This window comes from Triturus cristatus, chromosome 8 (genome assembly GCF_964204655.1).
Source record: "Triturus cristatus chromosome 8, aTriCri1.1, whole genome shotgun sequence".
Lineage (NCBI taxonomy): Eukaryota > Metazoa > Chordata > Amphibia > Caudata > Salamandridae > Triturus > Triturus cristatus.
In genome coordinates this window covers 188,222,104-188,239,006 of record NC_140591.1, presented here as the reverse complement: position 1 = coordinate 188,239,006, position 16,903 = coordinate 188,222,104, and the positions used below count along the sequence as shown (strand labels likewise).

At 48.0% G+C, this 16,903-nt stretch overlaps 1 protein-coding gene across 2 annotated transcripts in view; it reads left to right on the top strand.

Annotated features, from left to right (window-relative positions):
- CHAF1B (chromatin assembly factor 1 subunit B) overlaps positions 1–16,903 on the top strand; it is a 237,299-nt gene that overhangs the window by 198,815 nt on the left and 21,581 nt on the right. For both annotated transcript variants that reach the window (XM_085621289.1, XM_085621290.1), the window contains exon 13: positions 7,968–8,056. In XM_085621289.1, coding sequence (XP_085477415.1) covers positions 7,968–8,056 — 89 coding nt within the window. The remainder of the gene's footprint in view (positions 1–7,967; positions 8,057–16,903) is intronic.

The window sequence follows — 16,903 nt, the reverse complement described above, 5'->3', positions numbered from 1 at the left end:
TGGGTCACGATTTGGTCAGCGGCAGACCCCTCTCCTTTTCTTTCCCAGAGCTGACAATGGTGACTGATGCCTTGCTCCTGGAATGGGTTGGCCATCTGTGGGAGGTGAGGATCAAAGGAATCTGGTCTCTGTTGAGACCCGGGTCCACATCAATCTGTTGGAGTTTCGGGCTATCTGTTAAGAATTGAAAACCTTCCTGCCATCCATCAAAGGGAGGCTGGTGCAGGTATTCATGTACAACACAACCACTGGGGCGGAGTAGCGTTGTGGGCCCTGTGCCTAGAGGCCCTGCACCTTTGACATTGGCTGCATCGTCAGGACATCATCTTGGTTGTACAATACCTGGTGGGATCTCTCAAATCCAGGACAGACAAGCTTGGCCATTGATGCCTTGCGGACCACGCATGGCATCTACACCCGGAGGTGGTGCAAGGACTCTTCTGCGATTGGGAAGAACCTTGGCTCGATCTGTTCGCCACTTCTGAAAACGAGCAATGTCTGCACTTCTGCATTTCCAAAGTGGCTCTCGCTTTGAGACTCGTTCCGCTTGGAGTGGAACTCTGGAGTCCTATACGCCTTTCCTCTGATCCCACTTTTGCCCCAAGTCCTCAAAAAGATCCGAGCTGGACGTTCCAGCTTATCCTATTGTCTCTGGACTGGGCACAGATGTTATGGTATTCCGAACTTCTGGTCTTGAGCATCTGTCCTCCGATCAGGCAGACTCTTTGGGAAGATCTCCTATCACAGCACCAATGCACACGCCCCATCTACATACTTGGAGATTGAGCAGGCACAGTTGAGTGTTTTCCAGCTTCCTCCCGAAGTTGTTATCCTGGCAGACGTCTCAACAAGATCTGTATATGCCTGCCATTTGGACAGGTTTAGGGACTGGTGTTCAGACAAGCACGTTGACCCACTTAATGCTAAACTGTCAGAGGTAATACGGATTGTGTTAGGGTTGGCCCAGCAAGACTTTGCTCTGGGCACTGTTAAGGGATATTTATAGTCTATATCTGCTTTTTCACGGTTGCTGTTTCAGCCTTCTCCATTAAAGCCACCTGTTGAGACTTTTTTCTTCAAAGGTTTGTACAACATGTTTGTCTTCTTTCATTACACACCAGTGGGACTTTCATTTGGTTTTGACTTAATTGATGTTTTCTTACTTTGAACCTGGCATACTAGCCCTCTTTGACTTTTGACTCTTGAAATTTCCTTTTTGGTGTCTTTTACGTTGGCACCAAGAGTGAGCGAGCTTCAGGCACTCTGTTCACTACCTTCTACCAGGACAAGCTGGTTCTCCGAATGTGTGGCTCCTTTCGCCCTAAGGTAGTGGTCCCTTTTTACGTTGGTGAGACAATCACTATGTTCGAGGCATATGAGCTGCAGATTACAAACTTGTGCATAGATCGCCATCTGGTGTTGGGCCCGGATGTTTGCAGTTTGTTTTTCCTCTTGGAAAGTCTTTGGAAGTCACAAGGTCGGTGACTCCTCCTTTGGATCGTATTGCGCATGGGCTTCGGCTCCATCCTCAGATTGTTTTTTTCCGCCATCGGGCTCGGATGTAATCTTCGCGCTCCGGTTCTGAACAGCTTCCAGTTCGAAAAGGATGATTCCCCCCAGATCCACATTCCAGTGCACAACGCTCACAGAAAGTACCTCAGATTTGTAGTGGACGGACAACACTACCAATTCAAAGTGCTCCCGTTCGGAGTCACAACAGCACCACGAGTATTCACCAAGTGCCTAGCAGTGGTGGCAGCACATTTACGAAGACAACACATTCACGTCTTCCCATACCTAGACGACTGGCTGATAAAAGCCAGGTCATACAATCAATGTGTACAACACACGTCCACACCCAGAACCATGGAGAGATCAGACACCCGGACCCAGCTCAGCTTAACCTTGCGATCTGGCTCCTGAAATCCTAGAATTCGGGTACCTAAATCTTCCCCCTGACTGTATGAACGTCATCAGAGAAGCTAGACGACCTACCACTAGAGCGTGCTAGGCTGCCAAGTGGAAACGCTTTGTTGTCTATTGCCATAACACCACCATCAATCCCCTGGACGTGTCCATTCAACACATCATAGGCTACTTACTCCACCTACAAAGGTGCAATCTAGCCTATACGTCCATTCGACTACACCTCGCAGCCATTGCAGCTTACCTACAAAACAGGCAACATCTATCACTCTTTAGAGTACCTGCCATTAAAGCCTTCATGGAAGGCCTTAAAAGGATAATTCCCCCCAGTTCCACATTCCAGTGCACAACGCTCACAGAAAGTACCTCAGATTTGTAGTGGACGGACAACACTACCAATTCAAAGTGCTCCCGTTCGGAGTCACAACAGCACCACGAGTATTCACCAAGTGCCTAGCAGTGGTGGCAGCACATTTACGAAGACAACACATTCACGTCTTCCCATACCTAGACGACTGGCTGATAAAAGCCAGGTCATACAATCAATGTGTACAACACACGTCCACAACTATCCAACTACTTCACCAACTGGGCTTCACGGTAAACCACAAAGTCCCATCTACAACCATCCCACATAAAACAATACCTTGGTGCCACTATAGACACCTCAAGAGCGCTAGCCTACCCTAATCCAGCCAGGATTGCAAGCATTCAGGCTCTACACGCAAAATTCATAGCACAACACTCCCTTCCAGCTCGAGTGTTCATGCAACTAATAGGGATGATGGCATCTTGCATTTTCATAGTACCTCACGCAAGACTCCAGATGCGTCCTCTCCAAGAGTGCTTGGCGCACCAGTGGAACCAGGCCCAGGGTCAATTAACAGATCTGGTGTTGGTAGACTGTCGCACCCATCGCTCTCTGCAGTGGTGGAACACCACAAACCTTTCCAAAGGTCGACCGTTCCTGGACCCGGTTCCTCCGATATTACTGACAACGGACGCATCGCTCTCCGGCTGGGGAGCTCATATATTGCATCTCACCATGCAGGGCAAATGGACACCTCAACAAAAGTTACTCCATATCAACCATCTGGAGTTACTAGCAATCTTCTTAGCCCTAAAATCTTTTCAAACACAGATTTCAGGCAAGGCGGTCCTGATTCACACAGACAACATGACAGCCATGTATTATATTCAAAAACAAGGCGGCACACACTCTCCACAGCTCTCAACTAGCACAGAGCATATGGAGATGGGCCATACCCCAGAAAATATTTCTCCTAGCCCAGCATGTCCCAGGAGTCCAAAACACTGTGGCGGATCTGCTCAGCAGACACAATAGATCCACGAGTGGGAGCTTCACCCGCAAGTTCTTCACCCGTACTTTCAAATGTGGGGGCATCCACAGATAGACCTCTTCGCCACCCACGAAAACACAAAATGCCCAAGCTTCGCCGCCAGATACCCACACCCCTTGCCCAAAGGAAATGCGATATGGATGAACTGGTTAGGCAGATTTGCGTACGCTTTTCCGCCTCTCCCACTCATTCCACTAGTGGTGCGCAAACTACAACAACACTCCCTCACACTAATCCTAGTAGCTCCAACGTGGGCCAGACAACCGTGGTACACCACACTGCTGGAACTATCTGTAGTACCGCACCAAAAACTACACCTCTCTCCACGCCTCTTAACCCAGAACCATGGAGAGATCAGACACCCGGACCCAGCTCAGCTTAACCTTGCGATCTGGCTCCTGAAATCCTAGAATTCGGGTACCTAAATCTTCCCCCTGACTGTATGAACGTCATCAGAGAAGCTAGACGACCTACCACTAGAGCGTGCTAGGCTGCCAAGTGGAAACGCTTTGTTGTCTATTGCCATAACACCACCATCAATCCCCTGGACGTGTCCATTCAACACATCATAGGCTACTTACTCCACCTACAAAGGTGCAATCTAGCCTATACGTCCATTCGACTACACCTCGCAGCCATTGCAGCATACCTACAAAACAGGCAACATCTATCACTCTTTAGAGTACCTGCCATTAAAGCCTTCATGGAAGGCCTTAAAAGGATAATTCCCCCCAGAGTGCCCCCTCACCTCTGTGGAACTTAAATATCGTTCTCACAAGGCTAATGGGGCCTCCCTTCGAACCTCTGCACAAATGTGAACTACGATTCCTAACATGGAAAACCGCTTTTCTTGTAGCCATCACTTCCCTTAGAAGGGTCAGTGAGATACAAGCACATTCCATTCAAGAACCTTTTCTCCAAATGCACCATAACAATGTTGTTCTCCGTACCAACCCAAAATTCCTCCCTAAAGTCATTTCTCCCTTTCACCTAAACCAATCTGTAGAACTACCAGTATTTTTCTCGCAACCACAGACCGTTGCAGAAAGGGCTCCGCACACACTAGATGTCAAACGAGCCTTACTCTACTACATCGAGGGAACACAACCTTTCCGTAAGACCAAACAACTGTTTGTATCTTTCTCTCCACCACACAAGGGCAACCCCATCTCAAAATCGGGGATAGCTAGGTGGATTTTAAAATGCATTCAAATTTGCTACCCCAAAGCAAAACGAACGCTATCCGTTCCCCCTAAAGCCTATTCTACACGGAAGATAGGGGCTTCCATGGCATTCTTAGGGAACATCCCATTAGATGATATCTGCAAAGCAGCTACATGGTCAACACCGCACACTTTCACTAAACACTATTGTGTAGATGTGCAAACTAAGCAACAAGCTAGTGTGGGCCAGGCTGTACTCAAAACATTATTTCAAACCACTGCAACAGATACGGGTGGTCGCCGCTAAGGTTGGCAACTGCTATATAATCTATGCACAAGTGTGTAATCAGCAGCTCATATGCATCGAACGGAATATGCTACTTACCAGTATGCATCTGTTCTTGGCATGTAGAGCTGCAGATGTACACACGCCCACCCGCCTCCCCGGCTACCTGTTTCTGTTCCAGTTTATCTTATTTAGATACACACACATGGGCATCTTCACTGTTATTACTACGCTCCATCTTTCCCTGCTGGCGAAAAACAATCTGAGGATGGAGCCGAAGCCCATGCGCAATACGATCCAAAGGAGGAGTCACCGACCTCGTGACTTCCAAAGACTTTCCAAGAGGAAAAACAAACTGCAAACCTCCGGGCCCAACACCAGATGGCGATCTATGCACAAGTGTGTAGATCTGCAGCTCTACATGCCAAGAACAGATGCAGACTGGTAAGTAGCATATTCCTTCTATGTTCTTGGCTTCGACACACCCCTCTAAAGAGGAGGAGCGCCTCCATTGTTTGGATCCAAAGAGGGTCATTCATTTTTATATTGATCGTACCAAGGACTACTGGCTGGACAATCTGCATTTTACTAGATTCTCTGGAGCAAATAAAGGAAAGGCTGTGTAAAAGATTACATCTCTTGATGGATTGTACTATGTATTAAAATCTACTACGCGTTGGTAAAGAAACAGCCTCCAGAAGTATTGAGGGCTCACTTCACCAGAGCCAAAGCTGCGACCACTGTGTTAGCATAAGGAATGCCTGTCCTCAACATTTGTCAGGCGGGTACGAGGGTGTTGCTCCACACATTCACAAAGCACTACTGTCTGGACTGTGAGGTCCATTGTGAGGGCACTTTGCCTGCTTAGTCCAGCAGGAATTTTTGGTTGCCAACTGCACTCCTTCCACTGGAAGGTCCTCCATTGTTTTATCACCCTAGTCGCAGTCATTCTGATGTGGCTCCGCATCTGGGGAAAGAAGTTGTCATTAAAAAAAAAACTGATTTCGGGCTTGCAGGTGTGGGACCTATATAGGCGTCACATGTCACATGTCGCAGAGCCAATGGTGCCACCTTCTGAAGGTCAGAGGTACTGCACAGGATTTTCCAGATCCTGTCTGATGCCATGGGGATATTCTAAGGTGAAAAATCTGCAGTTAGTCTCTACCAGAAAAGGCGTTACTGAAGGCAAGTAACTTGATTAACCTCCATGGTTAACTGCAACAAATAGGGTTGTGGGGGCTCAGTGATATGTTCTCACCATGACCCTGTGCATTCTGCAGAATGTGAAGTGGAATGAAGAGTAGATTGGTGTGGAGACTGCTCCGTCCTAAAGTGCTGTTTCAGGAGGAACTGCTTTCCTAATGGGGCTGTGTGCTGCACCTATACCTCCATAGTCTGCCCCTGCATAGGTGGATATTGAGCAGGACCAACTGAGAGGTACTTATCTTCCAGTTGATGCGTTGGAAGTCATTTTGACTGTGCGCTGCTCTTCCACTAAGACCCGATGTTCTAGTTGTGGGTATGCTTTGTGTTGTGCTTGCATGCAAGTTGCCCTTTTGCCAACCGAGTTGTCTGACCCACTATTTGCTCTGTGTTCAGCCCGGCAAAGCTTTGCTCTTGGCATAATTAAAGGTTACTTTCGGACCTGTCAGCCATATTAGTTTACCTTACCAACCCTTCATATCTCCAATTACCTGTTTATGAAAGGGTTTTGTTCATGTTTCCACTGACCAACTTAATTGTCGTAGTGCAAGCTTAATTTTTTCTGTTCTTTCCATTTTTCTGTCCTTTCTGATGCGTGCCATTTATCCCACTTGACAGTTGCACGCTTAAGCGCCTTACAGTGAAAACTGTATTCACCAATGTGATTGCTTCGTCTCAGTGTTAGTGAGCATAAGGCTTTATCGGTGTATCCTCTTTAAACAACAGTCTTCCAAGACAAACTAGTTCCTCTTTTCTTCCAAAGGTGGTGTAACCGTTTCATGTCTGGGTGGATGTACTACTTTGGTATTGATTCAAATGGTGAGGAATCTGTAGTGGAAGTATCTGAGAAGAACATGTTACTCACCTTTTTTGGTGGATACTCTAACTGTAGGTTGCAGCCTCGTGTCCCCCCCCCCTCCCCCTCCCCCCCCCCCCGCATTCTATAGAGTGGACTTCCTGTTGGTTATAATGTCCCATGTTTTTTTTGCATGTTGTTGATAGCTTAATTTGTTGGTCTCTTGGCATCTGCATCTGAGGGGGGCAGAAATTGTTGATAAACTGATGTCAGGCTGGCGTTCAGTGTGGTCACTTTTGGATATAAAAGGGACCCAAGAGTCTACTGACTCCATCCACCAGTGTGCTGGCGGTAATGCAGAAAGTTCTTCTAGATACACAGTGGCTCGAATCTGCTGTTAGTATCCACCATCATAAATGTTACCAAAAGTTACTTTAATTTTGCCCCTGTTGCTGTTTCTCTGCGGTTTTAAAAGTTGTGCTCAATTATTTTTAGGGTGACGTGGCCAGGTTTAAACATGTTTGAGACTTTCCTGAAGATGCTCCATTCTGGTATTGTTGATCACTTTTGCTTTGTGTATACAAGACCTGAGCGCGTCAGAATGCTTTACATAGAGGATTACAACATATCAGTGATTTAGAGCACTTAGAAGGCAACAAAACATGTATGCAAGGGCAGAAGACCTGTAAGACATGTAAATCTCAGTTTCCCAAGGTATAGGGATCTTGAGTTGTTAAAACGAGATTAGTTATCTGACCAGGCTTGAAGCTTACCTGCTGTGTTCCTCTATTTCGTTAGAAAAAATCAGTGTTGGCTGATCATTGAAGGTGGGAGGTACAGTGAAGTGGTTGGACACTAAGGCTAGCATTTCTGTGATTCATTTGGTGCTTGTTCTGTCTACCTTGTAATCAAGACCTGTTCTTCCAGGAGAAGTGTCTGAAATGGTTGGAGCATGATGTGCTCTGTAAATTATTTCTTGTAGGAGGTTTACAATGAAATGGCATTATTTTTTATTTATGCTTTGTAATGCCTAATACAGAACAAACTCTAAATTGTATATTAAGCATATGTGATTAATTTTATGTGAAGCCTTTTTGATTAGCAAACTAAGTCATGCTCCTGCCTCCACTTTGTCAACACTGGTATGAACTATGAGCTTGGGCTGTGCATGTAATTTAATATTCAGTTCTTGAAAGTAGTCTTCAAGCTTCTTTCTTCAATTCTTTTGCCAGACGGATCAGCTTGATGCCTGTGAAAACAGACACGTCGAACGTCCCTCAAACAATTCTCACGCCACCCTCTTCAGAAACCACCACCCCTGGTAAGACTTCATTTTAGATTTCTTTATTTTCATACTAAGTTTATTTTATTAGTCAGTGGTTTTAGTTGAAATACCATTTATAGGTGTTTGCTTTGAGGCAAACTGTGCGTTTCATTGTGCCAGCTACTATATGTTCAAGCCTCAAATTTATTTAATTACAGCTCTCAAGTAAAAAAAAAAATTCCTAAGTAGTTAAATATTCTTGGAGGAGGGGCAGTATTTTCTTTTGCTCTTTCCCTAACCTCTAGGGCATTGTAAGGTTTAGAACCATTGCTGTAGGACTTTGCTGCTGTCCTGAATTGATTTGTGTAAGAAATTGGGTGGCAGTTGCAAAAGATGCGAGTCCTTCGCAAATAATAGATATGCAGTTTTCTTGTTCCTGGGAACCAAGTACTCCATTTTGCCCTTGGCTCGCTTTTGGATAGCGAAGCAGAGCGGTCCAAGGTCTACTCAGTTGGTGTAAGCTAACAATCCCAATTCACTGGCATGCAATGACAATTCCCAGATTGTTTAGTCAGTGCTTTTTCTTTTAAAAAGGAAAATTACTTTTATAGCGCACACACGCCTTAATAATATGGATTGAATTACAATTACCTACATCTGGTAGATGGAGATTCCTTAAGTGAAACGCTCATTTCAAATTACCCCTCTAATGGGTTCTGAACACCATAATCCTTATCCCTACACCCCTCGTACCAGGTCGAACATCCCAATATAAGGGGGGTGTCGTGTGTGTGTGTGTGTGTGTGTGTGTGTGTGTGTGTGTGTGTGTATATATATATATATATATATATATATAATCATGCCTGCTGGCTTTGTGAAGAAGTCGCCACATCAATATATATAAGGTGGGCCTGCTGGCCGTCAAGGTGTCTCCACGTTAATAGAACACCTACATGTTACACTTTGTCCATGTATGTACCATTAAAATCAATGGGGACCATAACCATACTCAAATGCATTAATTATAAGCATTACAAGGTTCATCAAGCTTGTCAGTTTAAGTAGAACTGTGTTGGAGTTGTTTTGTCACTGTCTGCAGGCCACATAATACAGCCATACACCCAACCACAAGAGGTCCCTGTCCTCTAGAACTTGACAACGTAACAATGTAGCTCAGAGTGCTCCGTGATTGCAAACCTCGCCCGGGATAATAAATGTAATGTCCTAGGAGACTTGGGGGTAAATTTCCCTAAAATATTCTTGGAGTCGGCTGCTTTATATCCTGCAATTCTCCACAGCTCATTGGCCAACTGATTGTAGTGCGCCTGCCCCTCCTTGGGGATCCTCAAGAAGAGAATCCCAAGTAGCCAAAGTAAATGTTTGAGTGGCTACACCGCTTTTGATTGTGGCCTCGTGCCGCCTCCATTTCCTTATGTATGGGTGCCCTGGTCCCACCCCAGGCATCCATGAATAATGCGGTATTCGTTTGGTGCTGCAGGGACAACCCTAAGGCCCTAGCAGCCAAGCAGGTTACCCCCTGTGCCTTCCGGGTGACACACTGGTGCTGCAACACTCTTGGGTTGCCAGTAATCCTCCTTGTGAGCTGCCACCCCAGGTGGGAGCAACACAGCTGCAGTTTTGGTGCTTGGACGAGAGCCTCAATACATTCTTCTCCTGCCAGCAGGCGGGAGCAAAGCTGATCCACTCATTATTGCTCCGGGGATGGGGATCCCCAGGGCTGGTTGTTTCTTATACCAACCCCTCTTTGTTCTGGTTCCTGGGACCAGCTATTGCTGCGCCTGTTCCCAGGGAGATGGGGCCTTGTAGGCTGAAATCACAAAAGGGAGGGGAGCCCACACACTCCCACTCCCTAAAGGGAAATAATTAAATGATATAAATCCTGATTGCACCGACCCCAGGACACTGGCCCTCCCTGGGGTATTGGAAAGAAATTAGAGGAGCATCACACATTCATTTTTCTTTCTTTTTGCACGAGTCTTTAAATTAGAAGATCTTTGGGCCCATTGAATGGATTTTCGTCAACTTTGCCTCATCTCCTTGCTTTTAAACTGATGCAGTCTGTCAGTAGTTGGATTTGCTGGCTCCCTGTGCTATCCTTCTCTGTGACTCCTGGTGCTCCTGTCCTGCTGGTGGGGGTAACGTGCACAGCCTCTTTGCAACCAGCCATCAAAACACCTTCCGGACTGCCCACCCCAGGAACTTGAGCCTCTTTACAGTCTTGCATAGCACCTGCGGAAGGGGAGTGTAGTCTGTCTTTCCCTCAAACTGGTATTTGGGGGCCCATAATGGGGTCGGCGCCACTGGCCCTGGAGAGACCTATTGTGGTTAGTTCCTAGTCTATCCTTGCAGGGCATCAGGTGGCTTCTTCGATCTGGGCATCCTTTTCACCGCCCTCGACTCTGAGGACCAGTGTTTTAACAACAGTCTCTACTTTGTGCAGGAGAGTTTATGGGGGGGTTGAAGATGGAAAGCTTTAGTGGCCAGGCACTCCTGGTCAAACCAGTGATGCCACATCATCCTTCCACTCCTGTCCCAACCCTCCTGAATAGCATTCTGTGGCCATCCAAATTGGCGACTGTAAGAAATTGGGCTGTTGATTTACTGCCCTGGTCAAGCAGCACCACAATCCTTGTCCGGGTAGGACACAAGCAAACTCCAAATCAACCTGTGCTTGCCCCTCTGGGAGCTTGGCACAGAGCAGTCTGGTGTAACTTGGAGGCTTTGTGTAAAGTATTTGTGCAACACTTTAAACCGTAACACAGTGAAAACACACCACAAAAAGAGCCCACCACGGTGTAAGAAAAATTGAGTAGATTTTAATTAATAAAACAAGACCAAAATGACAATCCAATTAGTTGAACCAGAGATATTGAATTGTAACGTTTTCAGTGCAAAGAGTGGCAAGAGGCATAAAGCTCCAACTGTCTATCTGGTCACGCCAGATCGGGACAAAGTCTAGGTCAGACCGAGCGCAATGGAGTGCAGGCAGCTACAGGGCCCAAGTTAGGCCTGCTAAACAAGAGTACCCTGAATCCTGGTTTGTGGAGCATTGGTCGGATCTGCTGCATGTAGTGCAGACAACTAGATGCTCCGTTCCAGCCAACTAGCCCTTGGAGTTCTGGGTTCAAGAGATACAAGTCCAGTCCTTCTGTCCCATGCTAGAGGACAGCAGAGTGGCAGTCCTTCCTGGCAGAGTATCCACAGGCCCAGACGTGTACTGAAGAGTGTGTCTGAGGTCCTTGTTTTATACCCTAGTGCCCTGGTAGGTGGGAGAAACTAGACCATATCTTTGAAGTGCATGGAATTACCTACCTACCCTGGCACCAAGCTGGCTGAAGTGACAATGCAGGGTATGTGCAGACAGGACACAGCCTATTCAAGTGATGGCCCATCCAGTCAAACCTAAGCTTCCATTTTGTGTGGCTGTCTAGGAGGAATACACAAAGGCTATCTGTCAGCTACACCCAGTCATATGACCCAGGCAGGCTGCAGGCACCAAATAGCTAAGGCAAGAACATTTCTAAAAGTGACATTTTAAGAATTGTAATTTAAAATCAGTCTTCAACATAAGTTAGGATTTAAAATTGGGATTCCAGAGAAACCAAACATTGGCCAACTTATCTCTTCCCATTTTGAAACACACCCATGAAATGTAATAACTCAACTCCAATGTTATCCTACAGTAGAGACCAGCCTTGCTGTAGTGAGAAACAAATTTAAGAGTTTTTCATTACCAGGACATGTAAAACTAAGTACATGTAATGCTTTTAAAATGCATTGTACCCTGGTCGCTGGGCTGTCCAGGGCCTCCCCTAGGGATGACTCGTATATGTATTAAAAAGGAAGGTTTGGGACTGATAAGTTATTTTGCCAGGTTTAAATGGCAATTTAAAACTGCCCACACAGGCTCTGCATTGGTAGTCCTGAGCTATGTTTAAAGGGCTACTTAAGTGGATGGCACAATCGGTGCTGCAGGCCCACTAGTAGCATTTAATTTACTGGCCCTGGATACATGTAGTACCACTTTATTAGGGACTTATTACTAAACTAAATATGCCAGTTGTGGATAAGCCAATACTATCCTGTTTCAAGGAGAGAGCACGAGCACTTTAGCACTGGTTAGCAGTGGTAAAGTGGCTGGAGTCCGAAGGCCAACAAAAACTAATTCAGCAGCAAATAGAAGGAAGGCAAATCGTTTGGGGTGATCCTGCAAAATGGGCCAGGTCCAACAGTGGCTTCAAGTTTTCTCTGGAAAGAACTTCTCCAAGGACCTCAGTTAAACCCCTTCTTGACATCCCTGCCTGTTCAATCACTGATAATTGCTCCTTTTGTGTGGGGAGACTTGGGTTTCCTCTACTGGGGAGCAAAGTAGTTAACTTTGCTCCAGGGTGAAGGTGGGGGAAAGGGGGGAGTTAAGCAAGAGAAGTAGGACAATTTCTGAAATACCATAAGTTATGAATGTAATGTGTTGTGAACTAAAAAACATGCTTGAACCTGTATGCTTCAGTGGAGCGAAATAGTTTTTAGTACCGTTAACACCTATATGTATCATACAGTGAAAGTAGTATTGATTTTCCAGTAAGCTCTACAGACCTTCATTATGACTGCCTGATTCATATTATAAGGCCTACCCCAGGTCCGCACCAATCCTTGCAGAATCCCTAGTACGACAGACCACCTTTGTGCAGATGCTGCGCTGCACACTACAGTAGTCTTACACACTCAGCCCACACATGCATTTACATTTAAGCAGCCTAGTGCCCCTTAACCTAGCTGCACGGCAGCTGTCTTATCTTAAAATGCAAACAGCAGTGGTAAACAAGCACATTCCAAATACTGTGAATTTACCGTGGGTGAGACTCCCAGCATAAATACTCAGAAAAACAGTGAAAAGCAAAAAAATCCCGATTAGCTAAATGGTGGAACCCATTTGTCAAAATCACTACATACAGCTACATCTAAGTACATTTACTACAGGTGCAGGCCATGAATACCACCTATCGTACACCTGAGCTGGGAGGTAACTTATGTCCACTCACATTCAGATTTCTTAGTACATTAAGACTCCGTGCTTCAGTGCTAGGAATCCCTGTATTTTGAATCCAGTTGTTCAAGATCTTTATTGCCTTGCTGAATATGTTGATGGACATAATGACATCAGGCATAACTGGCTACAACTAAGAATGTGCACAATTCAGAATGTGCACAATTCAGTAACTGCTGAATGACTGTGGACTGTCATTTAAATGTTTGGAAGATCTAGTGGTTGTGACAGCAAAAGTTACTGCTATGCAAGAGAAATGGAGCACTGTGTAGAAGCAATTTGTATAAATGTGCTGTTATTCAGGGCTCCAATCAGAGAATGCCCTTTTGGTTACTTCTAAAGGTTTGCCTATACTTTAATACCCAAGCAGGTGTATACAGTGATCCCATTTACGCTGACTTGGGAGAGACAAACTTGATTAGTCAACTCAGAGTGAACCATTGTGGATAAATACCACTGGTTGAGGAATTTCTTAACCCAATCTCAACATGTTATATCAGGCTGCGTGATTTGTGCTAGAACCCAGCCACCTATATATTGACACAGAATATAAATGTATCTAGAGAAGCAATGAGGCCCAAAGCCTGCAAACTATGGTGTGAGGTGAAGTTGATCTGTAATCTGGTGTAGTGAAAAGGAAATATTAGCCACCGATTGTGAGATTACCTACATTCTGAAGTTTTTATTGCACATTGCTTAGATGAAACAGACTTAGTTGTCCATCAAAATACATTTAGTGAAACATTTGGGGAGAATAAGCTGGTGTATGGTGTCAGTGATGGAGGCTTTTTTGGAGAGGTTAAAGTATAGATCCTCCAGTATAACATAACGTGCGGCATTTTGTGTGGCAACACAGCACTGACTGGACTGCTAGTTCTGTAGTAGGGGATCTCTGTGTATAGTCATAATTTAGTGAATAGTCCCGCCCATGTGGACCCCGGAGCAATAAAAATAATCACGTAAGTGTGGATGCAGGTCTGCATGGCTTGACAATTTAAGAGAGTATTCAAAGACAGATAATGCAGCCTATATCCACAGGCTACACTGTCCAGTACTTCAACTAGAAAATTCCACCCACATCCACCAACAGCACTGCCTGCCCAGCTTTTTCCACAGAGAAAAACCTGCCTCTACCAGCAAAAGCCTCTGAAATGATAGAGCGGGAGGAATGGACAGACAAGCCCCATAGGCTGCCATTATGTGGCTCAGAATAGGATACTGTGCCTTTAAGAAAACTTTCCAGAACTTTTCCAGTATCCCAGAATGCATAGCAGGTCCCTTTTACTTTCAGTTCTTTTTTCCGGCTCCTGCTAGCAGGACCCTGGAGCATTGAATTCTCCCTTTTCAAGGGTTTATTTGGAATTTGTTCACTTTTCAAGTGCTTATTAAGTACCTTGTTGCCTTCCTTCTTGTGTGTGCTCTGTGTTGTCAACATGCCTGGCTTGTTTGACAAGTGCCCAGAGTGCGAAAGAAAGAAGGCCAAGTCGGACCCACACAGGGTGTGCATCGTCTGCCTTCCCCAGTCCCATGTTCCAGAGAAGTGTGACATTTGCCAATCCTTCTCAGCCAGGACCCTGAGAGAAAGGATGAAGATCAGGCTCCAAGGCCTGGAGGACAGAAGGCTGAGGGCACAAGGTGGGTCAGGATGGGCTGATTCTGCCCATGCTGAGGCCCCTGGGGGGCTCCCCAGGGGCAGGAAGCCCAGCAAACGTCCCCATTCGCCGTAGACTACGGCGTCGAGGGGGATGGCTGCAGTCTGCTCACCGTCTCCCCAGGGCTCTGGGGAGAAACGGCGTCGACGCTCGCCGTCTAGGGAGCTGAGCAGTCCGCTGTCGACGACATCAGCATCTTCGTCGATGCCGTCGACTTCTCCGTTGAGTCATCGGCGTCGAGACCAGTCCCGGCATAGGCGCTCGCCGTCGAGGTGGGGTCGCCATTCGCCGTCGGCAAAGAGGAGAAGGTCACCGTCGAGGGGATCCCCGACGTCGAGGACCGGTCGGAGGCGTTCGCCGTCGAGGAGGCGTTGGCCGTCGGAGTCCCTCGGGGTCACGAGGGAAGAGAACGGAGTCACCGGGCTCGGTGTACTCAGTGGTGTATCCTCCTCCTCCTCTGCCTCCTCCGCCTCCTCCTCCCATTCCTCCTCCGCCTCCTCCTCCCATTCCTCCTCCGCCTCCTCCTCCCATTCCTCCTCCGCCTCCTCCTCCCATTCCTCCTCCTCCTCCGCCTCCCATTCCTCCTCCCCCTCCCATTCCGCCTCCTCCTCCCGCTCCCATTCCGCCTCCTCCTACTCCCATTCCTCCTCCTCCTCCTCCCATTCCTCCTCCTCCTCCCATTCCTCCTCCTCCTCCCATTCCTCCTCCTCCTCCCATTCCTCCTCCTCCCATTCCTCCTCCTCCTCCCATTCCTCCTCCGTCTCCTCCTCCCATTCCGCCTCCGTCTCCTCCTCCCATTCCGCCTCCGTCTCCTCCTCCCATTCGTCCGCCTCCTCCTCCTCCCATTCCGCCGCCTCCTCCCATTCCGCCGCCTCCTCCTCCCATTCCACCTCACACACCGTCGGGCCCATCTGTGGCCCCGCCACGGTCGGTGTCGTTGCCGAGGTATCTGCCGCCGCCGAGGAGGACTCAGCGGCCGCGGCGCCAGGGTACGTCACCGTCGCCTGCGAGGCCGGCTGAGCGGCCGAAGTCCAACAGATCGTGCTCCCGCTCCGGACGGAGAGGAAGTTCACGGAGCCGTGGACGGTAGTCGTCGACATCTGGGCGACGCCGCAGGAGGCGCAGAGCCAGATCCCGCACCCAATCATCTGCCAGGGACTACTCGCCGACGCTGTCTGACTCGCCAGGGACGGGAGTATCGCCTGTCGACTAGGTAGTCTCCTTCCACGAGGTGCTACTGAGGGGTGCGGCCAAGCTAGGGATCACGGTGACGGTGCCAACACCTACGACGTCCGTGATCTTCGAGACGCTGCACAAGAAGCACCTGCCTCGCCCCCTGCTGCCACTGGTGCCGGGATTGGTGGAGCCCGCTACGGAGTTGTTCCTCACTCCGGTGACGAAACCAGCCCCCTCAAGGCTCCTGAAGAAGTATCAGGCGCTGGAATCGGACCCGACCTTTCTGAGGATGGACCCGAAACCGGACTCTGTCATTGTGACGGCGGCAAGGAAGCAGCATACTACTACTCCTTCCTCGACAGTGCCGCCTGATAAGGATAGCCGTTGGCTAGACTCGGCGGGCAGAAAGGTCTGTGGGACGGCTTCTACCACCATGAAGGCGGCAAGTGCCGGGGCCCTGTTGGGGTGCTACAACCGTGCCCTATGGGAGTCAGTCCAGCAGTACGCGGAGCTGCTGCCTCGCGACAAGGAGGACTTTCTAGAGACTTTGCGTGAGGGGATGCTGGTGTCAAATCAGATTATCAGCGCGGCGGCGGATGTGTCTGTTAGTGGCACATGGATATTGTCATGGCATCAACCAACGGCGTCACGCTTGGCTTCGCCTTACCTCACTCAAACCGGAGGCACAACAAAGAGTGGCCAACCTGCCTTTCTCGAGGGAAACACTGTTCGGCCAGCATGCGGACGACGAAATGGCCCGCATGAAGACTGAGGCAGAGACCCTGACGGCTGTCGGGTTAGAGAAGCCTGAGAAGAAAAAGCGCCCGTTCCAGAGACGGTTAGGGGCTGCAGGCAGAGGGCGTGGGCAGGCCTCGGGACAGCAGCACCAACAGCAGCAGCAGTTCGGAAACCCTTCCAGAAGCGCCAGAAGGGTAGAGGAGGCCAGCAGTCCGCTACAGCGACCAAGGGCCCGGCTGGGTCTCGGCCCTGAACGGTTACTTCCCCTGCAAC